The sequence below is a fragment of the Gopherus evgoodei genome, chromosome 5, assembly GCF_007399415.2.
Source record: "Gopherus evgoodei ecotype Sinaloan lineage chromosome 5, rGopEvg1_v1.p, whole genome shotgun sequence".
Lineage (NCBI taxonomy): Eukaryota > Metazoa > Chordata > Testudines > Testudinidae > Gopherus > Gopherus evgoodei.
The window spans coordinates 90,825,604-90,843,997 of NC_044326.1; the positions used below are offsets into that span (position 1 = coordinate 90,825,604).

Genomic DNA, 18,394 nt, shown 5'->3' on the forward strand with positions numbered 1-18,394 from the left:
ATCAACATGGTTATAAGGAGAGCACTTTTTTTGAACCAAAGGATTATGATGATAGCTTCATCCTTTATGAACAGTAAACTAAGGAATACCAGGGGAAAGATGCCAAGTAATTTTTATTGTTAGTTACTGACTTTCTTGCTGGGTCAGACTGTGTGTTAAAGATTCTATCATGTAATAAAATGTAATATTTTATTTTAAAAAACTATAATTTTGTCTTTAAAATACTGTAAAAATGATAAAGCCTACTGTAAAAACCCAGTCTCTCAAATGTACACGCCAGCAGCAGCTGTTGAGAGAGAGCCCAGAATCAGCAAGATATTAAGTCGCTGTGCCCACTAAACATGCGGGAAATGGAATCATTGAGCTGGCTCAAACCACTTATGTTGTCCATATGGTACTTCTAGGGGATACTAGCAGATTCTACTTCATTTCTGCAGTAATAATGGGAATGACAATAAGAACCTGCTGAGGTTTGCTTTACCATTTCAAATACTAACTTTTGTATGGAAAATTAAACTATTTAATCAAGGAGTAAAAAAAGGTTCGTTACAGTTTCTTGCACCTTTATCTGAAGGATCTGCAGCTGGCTACTGTCAGGGACAGGATACTGGTCTTGATAGATCATTAATCGGAATCATAAGGGCAGCTCCTAAGTCCTAAATACTGTTCAAGGTTTGGTTACCAGCAACGTTAAAATTTGAAGAGAGAGTATTTTACCACATGCAGTGTCTGTTCGATTAGGAGAAACCTTCATTTGCATAATAGGAAGATTTTATAGAGGATTTCCTAAATCTGCTGAATTTTGTTCAAATAATTCATTTGTCCTTTAACTAAACTTGGGCAATTGGCAGTCTAAAGAATTAATTTTTTCCTGTACTGTGTCAAACATCACTTTTTTTTTAATGCTCACCCAAAAATTGACAGAGCATTAAAGATGCAGCCTTCTGTTACCCTACCAGACTACTAACTAGGGGAATAAAGTATTTTCAATAACACCTCTAAAGCTCCCAGAACAAAATCCACAAATAATGCCATTTGTTTGACAGCCAGCAACATGGTCAAGGTGGCAAACTTACATAAATCCTTTTGTCTAAAGTTTTCTATGCTTATTCTGTCATAACTTAGTCCCAGATTTGGACCTTAGCGTCCAAAATATGGGGGTTAGCATGAAAACCTTTAAGCTTAGTTACCAGCTTGGACCTGGTACTGCTGCCACCACCCAAAAAATTAGTGTTTTGGGGCATTATGGTCCCCCCAAAAACCGTCCCTGGGGACCCCCAAGACCCAAATTCCTTGAGTCTCACAACAAAGGGAAATAAACCTTTTTCCTTCTCCACCCCCCTCCAGGTGTTCCTGGAGAGATGCACAGAAGCAAACTCCGTGAGTCTAAACAGAGGGACTCCACCCTCCCCGTTCCCAGTCCTGGAAAACAGAATTACTTCCCTCTTCACCCCGAGGGTATGCAAAGTCAGGCTAGTACATCTAACACACACAGATGTCTCCCTGACTTCTTCCTCCCACCAATTCCCCGGTGAGTACAGACTTAATTTCCCTGGAATCCCCCACTAAAGAAAAACTCCAACAGGTCTTAAAAGAAAGCTTTATATAAAAAAAAAGAAAGAAAAATACAAACAAATGGTCTTTCTGTATTAAGGTGACAAATACAGGGTCAATTGCTTAAAAGAAATATGAATAAACAGCCTTATTTAAAAAGAATACAAATTAAAGCACTCTAGCAACTATAGATATGTAAATACAAAAGAAAAACAATAACCCTTATTGTTTTTTTGATCTCTGTACTCACAACTTGGAAACAGAAGATTAGAAAGCAGGAAACAGAAATCACTTCTCAAAGCTGAGAGAGAGGCACGCAGGCAGACAAAGAACTCAGACACAAACTTTCCTCCACCCAGAGTTGAAAAAATCCGGTTTCCTGATTGGTCCTCTGGTCAGGTGCTTCAGGTTACTTTTTTTTCAGGTGAAAGAGACATTAACCCTTAGCTATCTGTTTATGACATGCCCCCCAAATTGCAGACAGTGGGGAAGCTCACTGGCGGCGATTTCCTTCTAGAACTTTAAAATAAACAGATTAGTACAACACATGCACCTTTACATATGCCACTAAGTATATAACTAACAGACTTGTACATTTTAAGAACACTTTTTAACTACTAGATTGGGGGATAAATCCTTTTGTCTAAAGTTTTCTATGCTTATTCACTTCCCAAAGACAGTGCAAAATATATTCAGCCATTTTTGAATTTGAGGGGCTAAACCCTTCACTTTCCCATTACTATATAATTAAACCATATCTTTCCCCCACCACCACCACTCTTTTCTTCTCTTCACTGCAAATGCACACAAATTACCCAACAATGAGTGGACATTGAAACTTGCAATTTGTTGTGTACTTGAGGAGTAAGTTCATGGCCAGATTTGGAAAAATTTGCTTGGATAGTAGTAAAGTTATGCTGCCTGCCCTTAAGGCTATATTAACTTTTTCCAGCTAATTTCCATAAGGCCAGAGGGAGAGAACCTTTCCCCATCTTAAGCCCTGCGCCCTTCCCACTCACTCTTCCCCTGGCTTTCTTCTTCCTCCTCAACTCTCTCCTGTCTTCCACACAGACCCAGGACTGGATGAAGAGCATCTCCATAAGGAGGATGTGCTGCAGAGGCTTTGAGCCTACTTTCCAAATAGCAAAGAGAAGCTCTCTATGACCCCTTCTCCTGCAGATTGGGATGGAGAAGAAAGAGTAACTCTGTGTTTTGGGCCAAATTCATCTTTGGTTAACTCTGCTGAATGAATGGAGTCACTACCACTTGGTGTATTAACATAAATGAAGATGTACCAGGGATGTATTTGGCCCAATGACTAGAAAAGAGTGTCTTTGGAGGCTAAGCCAGAACATATCTTTTCAGTATTGCCAATGTCCAATCATAATGCCCAGTTCCATTGATTACCCACTGACACAATGTGATTGGCACTCCTGTGTAATCCTAAAGTGAAGTCTGGTTTGAAACAGAAAAGTTGCTGAAAGGTTGACCACATATCACACAATTTACTCAACCCAAACGCATTTGATTAGATAATCAGCAAATTAAAGTGATTTAAACCAACTCAAAGCCCTACAAGTTCTACCTAACTTGTTTTATGATTGATACACAGAGGGGAGCATTGACATGTTAAATGTTTCCTAAGGGGCCCCCCTCAAAAATAAAATCCATTCATTGCAGCCTGTAATGGTTTTGATTCATGATTCACTATGATTCACCCTGACAACTGCTTAAAAATCCATGGCAAACTCTGCACTGATGTTGGAAAGAAATAGAAAAAAAAAATACGTAGGTAATAAACTGCCACTAGGGCACTGCCATATTTTTAACAACTGCAATGAGAGTTGTCTTTTTACATTTAATGCACATGCTTATGCTTAAGAGAAACATCGTTGTATATTGTCTGAGATGCTTTTAAACATAATGGTTAAACTACACTGGAACATATCAATAGAATACCTACATTAATTAGCTGTGACTCTTCTCTTTTCCTCTGCTTTGAATGTGTTTCCCAAAGCCTGGGCCTCACCATGTGTAATTTGATAGGAAAACAAATATTTTACTAAGCAGAGAAGGGGGGAATGTGAACATAAAGCTCTTGTTATTTCTCTTTTCTTTGCAATATGATATTTGAGAATAAAAATCCAGGTATAGCGATCCAGTCAGTTGAACAATAATCCTTACTGTGCCTTTGAGCTCTGATCAGTAACTCGGTAGAATTTTAAACAAATCTTGAATGTGAAGCCAGGCCATCAGGTTATTTGTCTCAGAAAGCTCTATGTGCTCTTGTTTTGCTACAGCTGTCTTCTGACTTTCTATTTTTACACAGGGAAGGTGTGTTCAGTATATTTTTCCTGCAGTGTATTTATGTAGCATCTTTGCTGCAAAATATCAGAGTGCTTTGTAATGGCAAAAGTTTGTGATAGCATGTACCGTCACACAGAGAAAAAGGGGAGGATGCAAGAATGAAGAATGATTGTGTCTACACCTTTTCTGACACAAGGAGTTTTGAAGCAAAATTGTGAAGGGGGAAAATTGCAGAGTGGCTTGTTGGGAGGAAATGCAAGTGCCATCTTCCAAAAGGTGGAGGCAACACAAATGAAAAAGTGATGCTCAGCTATGATGAGCAGTGGGCATAAAATTTGGAAGTGTTGAGTGCTAGTGCGTGGAACTGAGGTCAGAGAGTTAGGTGGAGGAAGTTGGGACAAGATCCTGAAAGTAGTTTCTCCTCTCCCCCACCCCAGAATAAAGAAATAAAATAGCCAAATTTTTCTGAAAACGCCCTTTTAAAAATAATAATCACAGAGATTTTGAATTAGGAGATGTTCTCTGTGCTGTCTTCAAGTATTTTATTGTCATAAGAATACACAGGCATAGAATGCCCATTGTACTTATAAATGGAGAGAGAATCTTGTTGGAGAACTCTTGTTTTACTGATGCAGAATTAACCGCCTAAGTGTGGTCCGGAGTGTGTTAGCGTTATATCTGGCCTATTTCCATTGTGTGCAGTCACCATAAAATACATTTTAACTTTTTAATAAATATAGGAAAAGATCAGAATCAGTTAAAGTATTTACACTTAGAAAAATAATATTTTTTTAACACTTTCTTGTTACCTTTCCCATTGGTTTTATCAAGGCCTTTAAAAGGAAAAGTTATTTCTCATAGTGTTCCAGGTGGTATTAAAGACTATGTTAAATTCCCGTATTGGAGAAATGAGACAGTTAGTTATAATGGTAGCTCTTGTGGGGGGGAGATGGTAGTTTTTGAAGTCCAGTTCTGAAGGGGAAGTGTCTTCATTTTGAGGGATGTGTTTTGTTTTGTTTTAAATAAAAACAAGATGAAGGTGCACAGGGCAGCAAGAAAGGAACAGCAAAAGATAAAATTGAAGCTTCTATCCATCTTTCTTACTTGCATGTTGGCTTGGAAAATTACAGGCATGGTATCTCGTTAGCCACCTTGAACCCTGGCAAACTGACGAGACTGGTAGGTCATTTTTTTCAGTTTGTCTTTCTTGGATCACAGGAATGCTCCAAGGATAAACATGTCCTATCTGGTTAAGATGGGCTCTTATTAGTCAGAAGGCAAAAAGGGACAAATAAGAAAGAAGAAGAAGAATTTAAGCTGGGGAAAGAAAGCAATATTCTATGGAGGGGTAACAGCAGTAACCTGACCTAATAGAGGTAGTGATGTCACATGATTCCCTCTCCTTTCCTACTTTAGTTAGGACACTTCAAGATCTAGAGAACAAAGTGATGGTAAATCTTTCTAGAGGAAGGAGGGAAGCCCTGGATTCAATTTCCTGCTTTGCAATAGATTTCCTGTGTGACCTTGAAGGCAAGTCCCTTAGTGCCAAATTTTGAAAGATAGTTAGGTGTTGAGTGGGATTTTTAAAACTGCCGAATCAGTTAGTTAATTTCAATGGGAGTTAAGTGCTTAACCTGTGTAGGTGCTTTTGGAAATTCTACTAGTTGTGTATCTATACTGCATCTATAAATAATAATGTAAGAATGGCCATACCAGGTGAGACCAATAGTCCATCAAGCCCAGTATCCTCTCTTCCAACTGTAGCCAATGCCAGATGCTTCAGAGAGAATTAACAGAACAGGGTAATTATCAAGTGATCCATTCCCAGCATCTGACAGTCAGAGGTTTAGGGGGACACAGAGCATGGGGTTATGTTCCTGACCATCTTGGCTAATAGTCATTCATGGACCTGTTTTTCTTGAACTTACCAGATACTTTGTTGAACCCAGTTATACTTTTGGTGTTCACAGCATTCCCTGGCAACAAGTTCTACAGGTTGACTATGCACTATGTAAAGAAGTATTTAATTTCATTGGGTGACCCCTGGCTCTTGTACTATGTGAAGAGGTAAATAACATTTCCCTATTTACTTTCTGCATACAATTCTTGATTTTATAGACCTCTTTCATATTTCCCCTTAGTCATCTCTTTTCTAAGATGAACAGGCCCAGTCTTCTTAATCACTGCTCATATGGAAGCTGTTCTATATCCCTAATCATTTTTGCTGCCCTTCTCTGTACCTTTTCCAATTCTAATATATCTTTTTCAGGAGGGGGTGATGAGAATTGCATGCAATATTTAAGGTATGAGGTGTGTACCATAGATTTCTATAGTGACGTATTTTTTTTCTTGCTATCTCTTTTCCTAGTGGTTCCTAACATTCTTCCAATGCACACCGAGTAGATGTTTTCAGAGAACTATCCATGATAATGCCAAGAGCTCATTCTTGAGTGATGACAGCTAATTTAAACCCCAGCATTCTGTTTGTATAGCTGGGATTATTTTTTCCAATATGCTTTACTTTGCACTTATCAGTGTTGAATTTCGTGTGCTATTTTGTTGCCCAGTCACCCAGTTTAATGAGATCACTTGGTATCTCTTCGCAGTCACCTTATTTTGCTTAAGAACCTTTGGTTTGGAGCCTTCTCAAAGGCTTTCTGAAAGTCCAAGTACACTGTATCACACATCTGCATGCCCAACGAATTCTAATAGAGCAGTGAGTCATGATTTCCATTTGAAGTCATGTTGACTCTTCCCCAACATACAATGTTCACCTAAGTGTCTGGTAATTCTGTTTACTACTGTAGTTTCAACCAATTTGCCTAGTATTGAAGTTAGGCTTAATAGCCTGTAATTGCCACAGTTACCTCTGGAGCCTTGTTTAAAAATTGGTGTTACATTAGCTATTCTCCAGTCATCTGGTGCAGAGGCTGATTTGAGTGATAGGTTAGGTACAAATGACCTGGGGTAGGAGTCTGGGGTCTGGGAGGGCGTTAGGGTGTAGGAGAGGGTTCTGACCTGAGGCTGAGAGTTCGAGGTCCGGGCTCTGGCCGGGCAGCACTTACCGCAGGTGGCTTCCATTCAGCAGGGCTCAGGCATGGTCCTCCCCCCTTTGTCAGGAGGCCATCCAACTCTGGGACTTTTGCATAGCCCACTCGATAGATCTGGTAGCGTCCTTTCTCCCAGGCGTTCGGAACACCCTGGCGGATTGACTCAGTGGGTCTTTCCTGTCTCACGAGTGGTCGATCCTCCTGGATGTTATACATTCTGTTTTCCAGAAGTGGGGATTTCCCCACATAGACCTGTTCGCTTCCCGCGAGAACAGGAAATGCCAGATGTTCTGCTCCTTCCAAGGTCTCTCCCCGGGATCGATCTCAGACGCTTTCCTGATGCTGTGGAAGAACCAGCACCTTTATGCCTTCCCACCTTTCCCGCTGGTTCACAAGGTCCTGCTGAAACTCCGCAGGGACAGAACGCGCATCATCATGATGGCTCCAGCATGGACCAGGTGGCACTGGTACACCACATTGCTCGACCTGTCGATAGCCAACCCAATTACCCTGCCACTCCACAAGGACCTCGTAACTCAGGACCACAGCAGACTTCGCCACCCAGACCTGCAGGCTCTTCACCTCACGGCGTGGCTACTGCGTGGCTAAACCAGTCAGAGTTACGTTGCTCTGAATCAGTACGACAAGTTCTCCTGGGTAGCAGGAAGCCTTCCACCCGGTCAACGTACCTGGCCAAGTGGAAGCGTTTGTCCTGCTGGTGCGAAACACTTAATCTTACTCACACTGAGGTCTCATTCCGCTCTATTTTGGACTACCTCTGGTCTCTCAAACAGCAGGGCCTAGCAGTATCATCACTGAGGGTACACTTGGCAACCACCTCTATCTTCCACCCAGGCGAAGGTGGTCGTTCCGTGTTCTCTCACCCTATAGTTTTGAGGTTCCTCAAGGGCTTGGAGTGCTTATACCCTCAAGTATGCTGCACAGCCCCTACCTGGGACCTGAACCTGATTTTAACCAGACTTATGTCTCCCACATTCAAGCTGTTAGCAACCTGCTCGCTACTATACCTGTCTTGGAAGACAGCTTTCCTCGTAGCCATTACATTGGCCAGATGAATCTCCGAGCTTAGGGATCTTGCAGTGGATCCGCCGTACACTGTGTACCACAAAGACAAGGTGCAGTTGCGACCACACCCGGCTTTCAGCCTTTCATGTTAACCAGGACATCTTTCTCCCGGTCTTCTTCCCAAAGCCACGCTCAACACGACGGGAGCAACAATTGCACTCCCTGGACGTCCGTAGAGCGCTCACATTTTATATTGAGCGGACAAAACCATTTCATAAAACGCCCCAACTCTTTGTCGCGGTAGCAGACCTAATGAAAGGCCTACCTGTTTCCTCTCAGAGGATCTCATCTTGAGTGATGGCGTGCATCCGCACTTGTTATAATTTGGCTCATATTTCCCCAAGCCACATCACCGCGCATTCTACCAGGGTTCAGGCTTCATCTGCCGCCTGCCTGGCTCATGTACCTATCCAGGAGATATGTCGCATGGCTACCTGGTCCTCGATCCACACCTTTGCTTCGCATTATGCTCTGGTTCAACAGTCAAGAGATGATGCAGCCTTTGGCTCAGCAGTTTTGCATTCTGCCACATTTCACTCCGACCCCACTGCCTAGGTAAGGCTTGGGAATCACCTAACTGGAATGGATATGAGCAAGCATTCGAAGAAGAAAAGACGGTTACTCACCTTTGTAACTGTTGTTTTTCGAGATGTTGCTCATATCCATTCCAAAGCTGCCCTCCTTCCCCACAGTCAGAGTAACCGGCAAGAAGGAACTGAGGGGCAGTTGGGTCAGCAGGGGTATATATCCGGTGCCATGGCGGCGCCACTCCAGGGGGCACCCAGCTGACCCACCGAGTGTTGATAGGGTAAAAATCTTCCGATTGAATATGCATGCTGCGCGCGCGCACCTAACTGGAATGGATATGAGCAGCACATCTCGAAGAACAGCAGTTACAAAGGTGAGTAACCGTCTTTTCTTTCCGCGCCCCGCCCTCCCCAACCTTTACACTGTGTCCCTTCTATTTCAAAGCGCCCTTTGCCACTAGAGCAAACATGTCAAATTCATTCTGTTTGAAAGGCCAAATTACACTTTCCATTATACCACTTATTAGATAAATTCCCCATTAAGATGAATGGAATCAGTTCATACCCCCTGAGCTGTTGGTTCGGGCTGCCTATATCACAGCAGATCACATTCAGAAGGTTGTCATTGCAACCACAAGGGCTAGACATTTTTTGTTTTATTACATATTTATGAAAGCTTGTATTTGCCAGAATCTGAATCTATCATGGGCACTGGATTAATATATCAAGCAGACCAGCGGTCTGACACCTCTAACTAAAGTAGAGTAATAAAACAAAAATGTATTTCAGATGGAAAGAGAGTAAAGTTGATGATTAATTTACTAACCTGCAATATTTTTGAAAGAAAAGATGTAATTGGATCCATCTTTAAATCACCTACTAAAAGGGACCTGTAGTGAATCTTACTATGCTTGTTTCCTTTGTCCCTTATCCTCCTAATATCTCACTCATTTTCAAGCTTTATATTGACTGTATGCTGGAAATGTTGCTGTGAATGAATGTGGAACATTTAACGTCACCTGGCTATCATCCTGACAATACTGTTTTGCTTTCTCCAAAAGCATCAGATGCCTTTGGCCAACATTAGGTCTGTTACATCATTGGAAATCCAGAGTAACTCCATTCAGTAGAGTTAATCTAAATCTTAAACTAGTGTAAGAGCAGATTTTGCTCCCTTGGGGTTGCTTAGACAGTTTTCTTCTGCGTACTCTTTTCTCACACACATCTTGCCATCCGGAGCTACACGAGAGGCAGAAAGATCAGATCTCGGGATCTGAACATATGTTTTAAAAATTCCTGTTTTGAGTTCTTGGATGTAGAGAGGAAACATGTTAATTGTTTCCTTTTACAGACCCATAGAGCGTGCAGCATGCAGGCAGAGCACAATACATGTGTTTGTTTGTAGCACACAACTACTCCATTTGTATTTATACCATGGCTATATCTTCTGTATAAGCCTCAACAGCGGTGGAAAACTATGTTTGTGCCTACCCATAAAATTTCCCTTAGTCACACAACCACCTGTGAGGCTCGGTATGCTGGACCATATTGTGTAACTGGTTACAGATGAAACCAAAGTCTTCTGCTGGATTTTGTCCGGCTTACCTCACAATAAAAAACAGCATGCAGCAGAATGAGGGGACGGTTTTATTTTGTCACTGTTGAGCTCTTTTCACTGTGCCATGGCTGACTCATTTTCTTTTGTGGCTGCTGCTGTTCCTGTTTTTTCTTATTGTTTCTCCCCCTCCCCCTCCTATCTGACAGGTGTAGAAGATGTTGTAGCAATAATGATTCCTGAGCCTAAAGGAAAAGAGATAGTGAGTCTGCTGGAGAGAAATGTTACTGTGATGATGTATATAACAATTGGAACACGCAACTTGCAGAAATACGTCAGCCGTACCTCAGTGGTGTTTGTCTCCATCTCCTTCATCGTGTTGATGATCATCTCCCTGGCATGGCTGGTCTTCTATTATATCCAGAGATTCCGATATGCAAATGCCAGAGACAGAAACCAGGTGAGGAACATGTGAATGGGCTTTGGGGTTTGTCCTGCATTGCTTTAAATGGCCATTTATCCTCCTAAGAACATCACCATGTGATTTAAAGTTTAAATAAAATTTTTCTTTTGAGGGGAAAAACTAATGAGGTAGCAAAGGACAAAAAGGGAAATGAGTTGTGGTAAAAGTGCCAGCATCTTTGGGAAATCAAAAGACGTCCAGAAGGGTAGACAATACTCAAGGAAGAGAAACCTATATAAATATGTTCTTTGCATAGACAGTAGGTAGGAAGCAAGATGTCTAAAAGACATGGGTTTTCATTTCTTCTCACCATCACTACAACTGATGTTAAATAATGAAGAGAATTAAATATTTGTGTACAATTGGCATTTACTTACACATGGTTCAAGAAATAATCAGAAAGATAATACCATATCTAAGGGGAAATATTCCCTTTGTACATTTATCTAAGTGACCTAGAAATGCATATAAATGAATTTAAGCCCTAGTCAAAGGTGACTGCAGAACAGTAAGTTTGTGCACAGAAAAGGGTGTGCTATAACTGAAGAGGAAGAAAAGAGTGAAAAAGTGTTTTAAAATTAAAACATTTTATTCACAAATACTAAAACCTCTCCATAAGGGTCTTTGAATAAAGACATCTATTCCCCTCTCAGGCCGTTGACACTGACTGCTGAACATGTAAATGAAGTAATGTTGGTTATTAGTAAATCATTGTTTGCAGGTATGGTATTGAAATGAATGGGATTCCATGTGTAATTACTTGATTGCATGCACAGTTATGGTACCCACATGCATAAACTAGGAACATATTAACTAGTATCCCCAAACTTCTGAAAAACAGACATGTTATGCCTGTATTGAACCCATTGTCTTTGGTGTGCTGTCTAAATTCCAGCGGAGATAATTACATTCTTACTGCCCAAAATTCCATACTGTATTTTCAGTGGAGAATTTATTCTTTACATTTCTAAGTAGAAGCTGCTCTCCATCCCACAAACCTATCAGTTTTGAACTATAACGCAGATTTTCATTTCAATAAACACTTTTCAAGGGTTTTGTGAGGTGACTATGCCCAAAGTAAAAATTCACTTTACGAATTTGATCCACTAAAACTGTCACCATTCTTGGAAACCAAGCATTTGAGGTACTACAAACAGCTCTTGTCCAAAGCTGGGCAAATAGTGGATTTTTTGGTTTGCTGGAAGCTGTGAAAAGTTAAAACAAATGTTCATTTTTGGGTCAAACCTAAAATGGCATTTTTTGAAAACTTTCAGTGAATGGAAATATTGGAAAAGCTTCAAATCAAAACATTTTGACATTATAAAAACATTGTCATTCATGATGACAATGGATAAGGGTAATTGAACTAAAGGCAAAATCCACCTATTTCCTATTGTCAGGGAATTTGTTTCTAAGAGCTTGCTTTACCATATTATGCTGGGCATATGCTATATCCCTTTACTGGTTCTTATTTACTGCTGCCATCTTTCAAAAGAGAAGTAAAACTAAGTCTGACCATTTGTGGTCATTAAAGATCTCATGACATTTTGTTTGCAAGATAAGGAGTTGATTATCCTGGGAGCTGTGGTCTAGTGCCTGCTGAAATAATTACCCTCTGCCTAAATAAATTCTCCCTACAATTTTAATAGGATACAGTATTCTTCATTTATTTGAGCATAACCTGTAGCCCACAAAACCTTATGCTCAAATAAATTTGTTAGTCTCTGAAGTGCCACAAGTACTCCTGTTCTTTTTGCGAATACAGACTAACACGGCTGCTACTCTGAAACAGTATTCTTCATGGTCTGCTGTAAACCATTGTGCGTTGTTTGTAAGATAACTGCCATGTTCCATCTCAGGGGGCTTCATGTCAGAGGTAGGTGAAATATCCCTCCCCATAGCCCACACACTATGTAGAGTCCAAACTCACCCACTTACTGAGCTTTAGTTTCCTTAGCATAGAAATTAACGATAAGATATCAAAGCTTAGCTCAAAACTACTTTCCAGGCTTGACTGCTTCTAATGTTCCTATCTAACGACTATTCCCTCTGGACAGGGACAGGCCAATCTCCCTTTTATCCAAGTGAGGTAATAAGTCAGCAGAACCCACTTAACCCTTTCCCAACAATCAAATACAGCTAACAGGCTGGAGTTTCAGGCAGGCAGTACCAGCTGATATGCTATGATGATGATAGCAGTACAGCAAAAATGTTTTGAAGTAAAGAGAAGAAATGCTAATGTTGATACTTGGACAGTGGCGTATAGGTTGATTTCTTCTCAGCAACTGCTATGGATATTGATTCAACACAGTACAGGGTCTGCTGGTGCAGAAGTGTGTAGCATGCCTCCAGTCTCAAAAACCTCAAATTGGGTCTGTGATTGCTATTTAATCCTAGGCAGATCAGATAAAGTGAAGTTTTTTTAAACTTAGGAGTCAATATCTCTTTAAGGTATAACATAAACAAGGCATGTCAGTGTGTTCAATTGAGGCCCAGAAGCAAAGTTTCCTCAGGCAACTGATTTCTTACTCTCTCATCTCTATTTTACACTCTTGACTATTTTGCCTTTCTTTCTCCAGTTTCTTTCTCCTTCTCTGATTGCGGGTTTGGACATGGAATGATGTCACACTCTGTAGCAAGAGAGGGGAGTCCATGCATTAGCCAAAGCAGTGCCTGTAGCAAGTGAGATATTGGTCAGCTGAGATAGAAGAGGCTGCAGATTTTCAAAAATGTGGAAAATCCTGAGGAAGATAGGGAAAGAGAGCACAGATGGGGAGAGAGAGAGAAGTTTTGACATCATTGGCACTTGGGCAGAGGAAACCATAGCAACATGCCTGCTTCATTGTTTTTCTCTTTCATGCCTCCTGCGATCATTAATGTAAGGAGTTGACAAAAGAGCACAACTCAGACTTGCCCTTTCTGTGAAGGTTATCTCAGGTTTTCTAATGTTCTATTTTTCTTATCTTTAACATTTTTGTTTGTGGTACAGGGATAGGTTAGCAACACTCCTCTCCTGAGATACTGTGCCGCCTTACGTGTACGATAGAGCAGCAGCTTGTTTTTCTTTGCTTGGGTAGAGTTTAAATCTGACTCCTTTTTGTCGTGGTACTCAAAGGCTTTTCCCATTATAATCATTGTGTGTGTCTGTGTCTTTGTACAAAGATACCGGGCTTACTTGTAGAAAGCCTTGTATATGCAGTAGTGCATACATCATCAGCCAAGTTTGAGAAGTATACTTTTTCTATTTGTATTTCATTTAGTCCAATAAAGTACAGCCCCATTTATCCAAAGAACTAGGGTCACAGCCATAAGCTTTTGGATAAATAGTTTCATATTAAGGGAGAATCAACCAGTTGGCCAGTTTAGAAAAGGCAATATTCCCAGTCCCCACTCCAGAGTACAATAAAGGCTGGCTTTACAGACCGGCTGGATATTTCTGTAAATGCCAAAAGCTGTGACTGAGATTCATTTAACTAGGGTTTGATAAAACAAATTTGAAGTCTTTAAAATCCAGTGCATTTAAACCTGGGGCTGTGCATATTTTCTGTATCACAGAAGATCCTAGACCTACCGAGGCCAACTATCCATGCTAAGATCTTTCATATTGCTGTTTCTAGAGCTAGCTGCTAACTCACTAGCTAGGCTACCCAAAGCAGCTCAGAACCTGCTCTCTGTGGAAGGAGCCTTTATAATTGGCAATTCAGGCACTGTATAGCAGGACTGGGATGAAGCAACTGACCATTAAGTTGAAGGATGTGACATTACTCTCTAAGTATAAAGGTTGTGATATTGTTGTAGGAAGAGAGCGTTTCTGAATTGCTTCGCTTGATTGCATCAACCCACTATCCCAGTTGGTCCTCTCCCCCGTGCCTTACCTTACCTGCAGATCCACCTGCACTAAATCCTCTTCCCATTGCACTAGATCTTCACTCTCTGACAAATGTGCTCCACCTCATGTCTACTTCTCAAGAGTCTCCCCTTTCCTTTCATTGTGGCCTTCTTTCACAGGCCCACCTTCTTTCACAGGCCCACCCTCTTCCTCCATGCAGGGTAGTTGGTAGCTCTGCCCTAGTGAGATTGAGCTCAGATTCTAGAAGGACCTGACTGTGATCCATCCAGAGAGCAACAAGTCCATGTCATGATCAACAATCAGAAAAATGGAGGGCTCTTCCCTCATGGCCTCTCTGTGAATTACTTTTCTGGTTGAAATGTACAGTTTCTTACATGTCCCACAAAATATGTGCACATTACTATTTTGTGTGTTTACCAGTGGGTAACTGTGTATGTAGATTGGCAGTTATCCAGGCAGTTATCCATGTGTGCATGTAAACATCTGCCAGTGTGGGCTTTTGTGCATACAACTGTGTGCCAGCCATATTTGCAATCACATTTTCATAAATCTGTTTGAAAATTTGGGCCTCTACTTTAAATTTCAGGCTCCCAAAATGTAAAGTCATGTTTACCCCACAAGAAAAGAACAGGTTTAACTGTTGTCTTTGGTACTCGTTGGACTGTGGCATGGTTTAGGGTAAAAGATAGGTGTAAACAGTCCTTCTGGTAAAGTGCCCAAGCTCTTCTCTTTATCAGCCAGCAAGGGCAGGAACCAGGTGGTTTTCCTGATACCTGTTTGTACTTCCATGATGCCACTTGTTCAAATGAACTGACTTCTTAGAAGGAAGTCATTGTAGCTTTTGGTTCTGTGCTCAGCTTGTTGTCCTGAATGCAATGTCCTGTTGTCCTGTATGCAAGAGATCATCTCTGTGAAAAGAAGTGAGAATTGTTTGCATCAAGAGACATTAGGTTGTAGGACTGAATAGAAACAATTTGGGATTACAAAACTATTTTCTGGAAATATTCTGCAGAGTTATTTCTGCTGCTGCAGCTCTCTTTGCCTCCTTCACAGCAATGACATAGGTTAATAAAAATTCCTGTGTCAGTTTGTCAAACTACATTTTCCACCAGCATCTGTAGAGTTTGCTCTGTGTCATGTGGTTTACGAGAGGGTGCTTCAGTGCCAGACAGCTGATAGCAGTATATAGCAGGAGTTGTCTGTTACTCATTCCTCTTCTCCCTGCTTTCTTGTTAGGGAGGAGTTGGCTGTAAATAAGCTTTTTGAAACTTTGTGGGCTCCATGATATCTTGGGGAATGACTGGACCGTGATGAGATATCATCAGGCAACGAGATGCTGGAGCGAGTTCTGCCTGCAGTAGGGTTCACAGATAAAGTCTCTGTTCACAAATGAGGAGAATTTCTATTTCCTGAGTCCACACTCAGTATGAGGATTCAGTCCATCATGCTGTGTGTGTGTGTGTTACCTGTGAGAGACCTAAAGCAGAGAGTTTGAATACAAAGCTTTGGGCCATCCTCTTTGTAGCTGTGGGAGTCTCCAAAGACAGTGAGCTTTGTGAACTTCATCACTATGTCAGATGGTGTTTCTCTTAGCTTGTCTGGGAAACTTCAAGTATGTTAAAATATCCCCCCGTCTTGTCGTTAAACTCAAAAATAATTTGTTCAGCACTGATGATATGCTCAGTGCTGTGCAAGGCACAAAGATCAAGACAATCGCTGCACTGAAAAGTTAAAAGAGAGCCTCAAAGGCACACATGGAGAAAACAGGATACACTAGGAAATTTGGGAGGAAATAAATTTGAGAGAGAACAGGTGTCCCTTTACTCCTTGCGCTCACTCTCCAGGACTGGCATGAGGCTCTTTGCCACAGTGCCACCACTTCTGTTTAACCACCATAGACCTCCCTTACTGGCAGGACCTCCACACCAAAGGAGTGGTAACTGTAACTAGCTCAAGACTGAATGTCCTAGTGTTAATTAGATTACGAGATTTATAACCATAAATCCTGAAGCTCCACTTCAGACATATAAACGCTATAATGTTAGCACTTCTTATCTTTGGGGGCAGTCTTTGGTTATTGATAGCATGCATTTCACTTAAAGAAAGGATTCTTCGAAAGTATGGTTTTTCCTCCAACATATACCAATGAAACAGGATTCCTTTTAAAAAAAAAAAAACAAAAAACAAAGAAACAAAAAAAACCACCCTGATCAAATTTTCATTGAAAGCAGAAATGTTGTCAGTATTTGTTAGATAAGAAAAGGCAAACATGAAAACAAACAGATCAAAGTTTTAAACCACTCTTTAATCTTGTTCTCTTCTCTTGAAGAATATACGAAAAAAAGATAAGACATTTCATTAACATAAATAATAAAAAAAAAAAAATTCCAGAAGCACTACATAATGTCTTATTTTTTATTTGACATTAGCTGTCTGCTTTTGATGTACATTAAAGAAACAAATAGTTTGCAAGTAACGTTTTCAACTCTTGTCAGATTCTTTTGTTCAAGGAAAGCTATGAGAAGTATATGCTATAGGTCAGAATAACAACAAAGGAAAAAAGAGAACATATTGATCAAGTTTGCTTCATGAGTGGGTCCCTATTTACAAGCTATGTACAGCCTCACGTCATTTTTGGGTTCATTTTCTAACCAACTCCAGCTGGAGTTTGCTTCCAATTGGCATGTCTCTTAGAACTCTGACAAACAGAATGTTCCAGACCTTAAAAGTGCAATGTCCTCACAGTCACCACTGTTCTTAAATCCCCATCCCTACACTGCACTTCTTCTGGAAGTAGCTGTCATATGTGCATACACAGAGGCTGATTTCATTTACACTGGTGTAAATCAGGAATGAGATCAATAAACGTCATTGAAATCAATAAACTATTGTAAAACCAGTGTAAGTGAGATCAGAAATGGGCACTAGGTATCAGAGGAAATAGAAAAACACTATGAAATGTCACTGGGAAAGTAGTTCAGTATGTAGTGTGGAAGGAAAGGTGACAAGGAACAAGAAAAACGCAAATGAAAGTAGGTAGCCAAGCCATGACTGTAGGACTCATCTGCTGTTCATGACATATAACTGCAAAGCTTAGACGCTGATCCTACAATTGAGAGCACACAGGCAGACTGCTGTGCTTGCCTGCAACCTCACTGAATGTAAAAATTTGACTCTCAAAATAGTGAATCATTATTTAATGCATCTCTATTTCTACTTTCATGTAATGCCCATAATGCAATAGTTTAGTGTTGTCATAGGCTAGTGTCCTTTCTTCACTGGATTAGCATTATAGCTGTTTTGCCTAATGAAACTTAGGTAACTGAGGAGCCTTTAATCCATGCAGCATTTTTCTTTTAAAAAGGGATGGCATGCTATTTCCCACAGCAACCTGCCTGGCCCTGTCAGTTTATATTTACGCAGAACCTTACTATTTCATGTAAAACTGCTTCAGATTATTAACTAGCTATAGAAAAATATGATGATGGCTTCTGCATAAAGATATTCTCTTTACTAAAGGACAATTTTGCATTTTCAGCGCCGTCTTGGAGATGCTGCAAAGAAAGCAATCAGCAAGCTGCAGGTCAGAACAATCAGGAAAGGTGACAAGGTAATTTTTTTCCTTTCAAACTAGACCTTTCAGCGAGGATCCCCTCAGACTGCCAAGGAGAGTAAAATAGGAGGGGAGTGGCAGTTGCTTTTTATACTAATAAATACCCCACAGCCGGGGCAAGGTGCTGGTAAGCAACTTAAGGATGAAATGGAATGGGAAGGGAAGGGAAGGGAAATTTAAATAAAGATATAGTAAAGTTATTTTAGTCTGGCTATTAAAGTAGCTACTGTTAGAGTTTGCAAACCAAATTTCATGGCCAAATTCTCCAGTCCTCATTCAGGAAAAGCTCTCATGGTCAGTAGTGGGAGTACTACTGTATATAGAGTAATTCCTAGTTCAAAGAGACATACTTGTACTAGCTCTCATCAAGCTAGAGCGCTAATGTAGCT

General features: G+C 40.7%; 1 protein-coding gene across 1 annotated transcript in view; it reads left to right on the forward strand.

Annotated features, from left to right (window-relative positions):
* RNF150 (ring finger protein 150) overlaps nt 1–18,394 on the forward strand; it is a 211,921-nt gene that overhangs the window by 126,321 nt on the left and 67,206 nt on the right. Inside the window, exons 2-3 of the mRNA XM_030564284.1 lie at nt 10,289–10,539; nt 17,931–18,002. Of these exons, the coding sequence (XP_030420144.1) occupies nt 10,289–10,539; nt 17,931–18,002 (323 nt within the window). The remainder of the gene's footprint in view (nt 1–10,288; nt 10,540–17,930; nt 18,003–18,394) is intronic.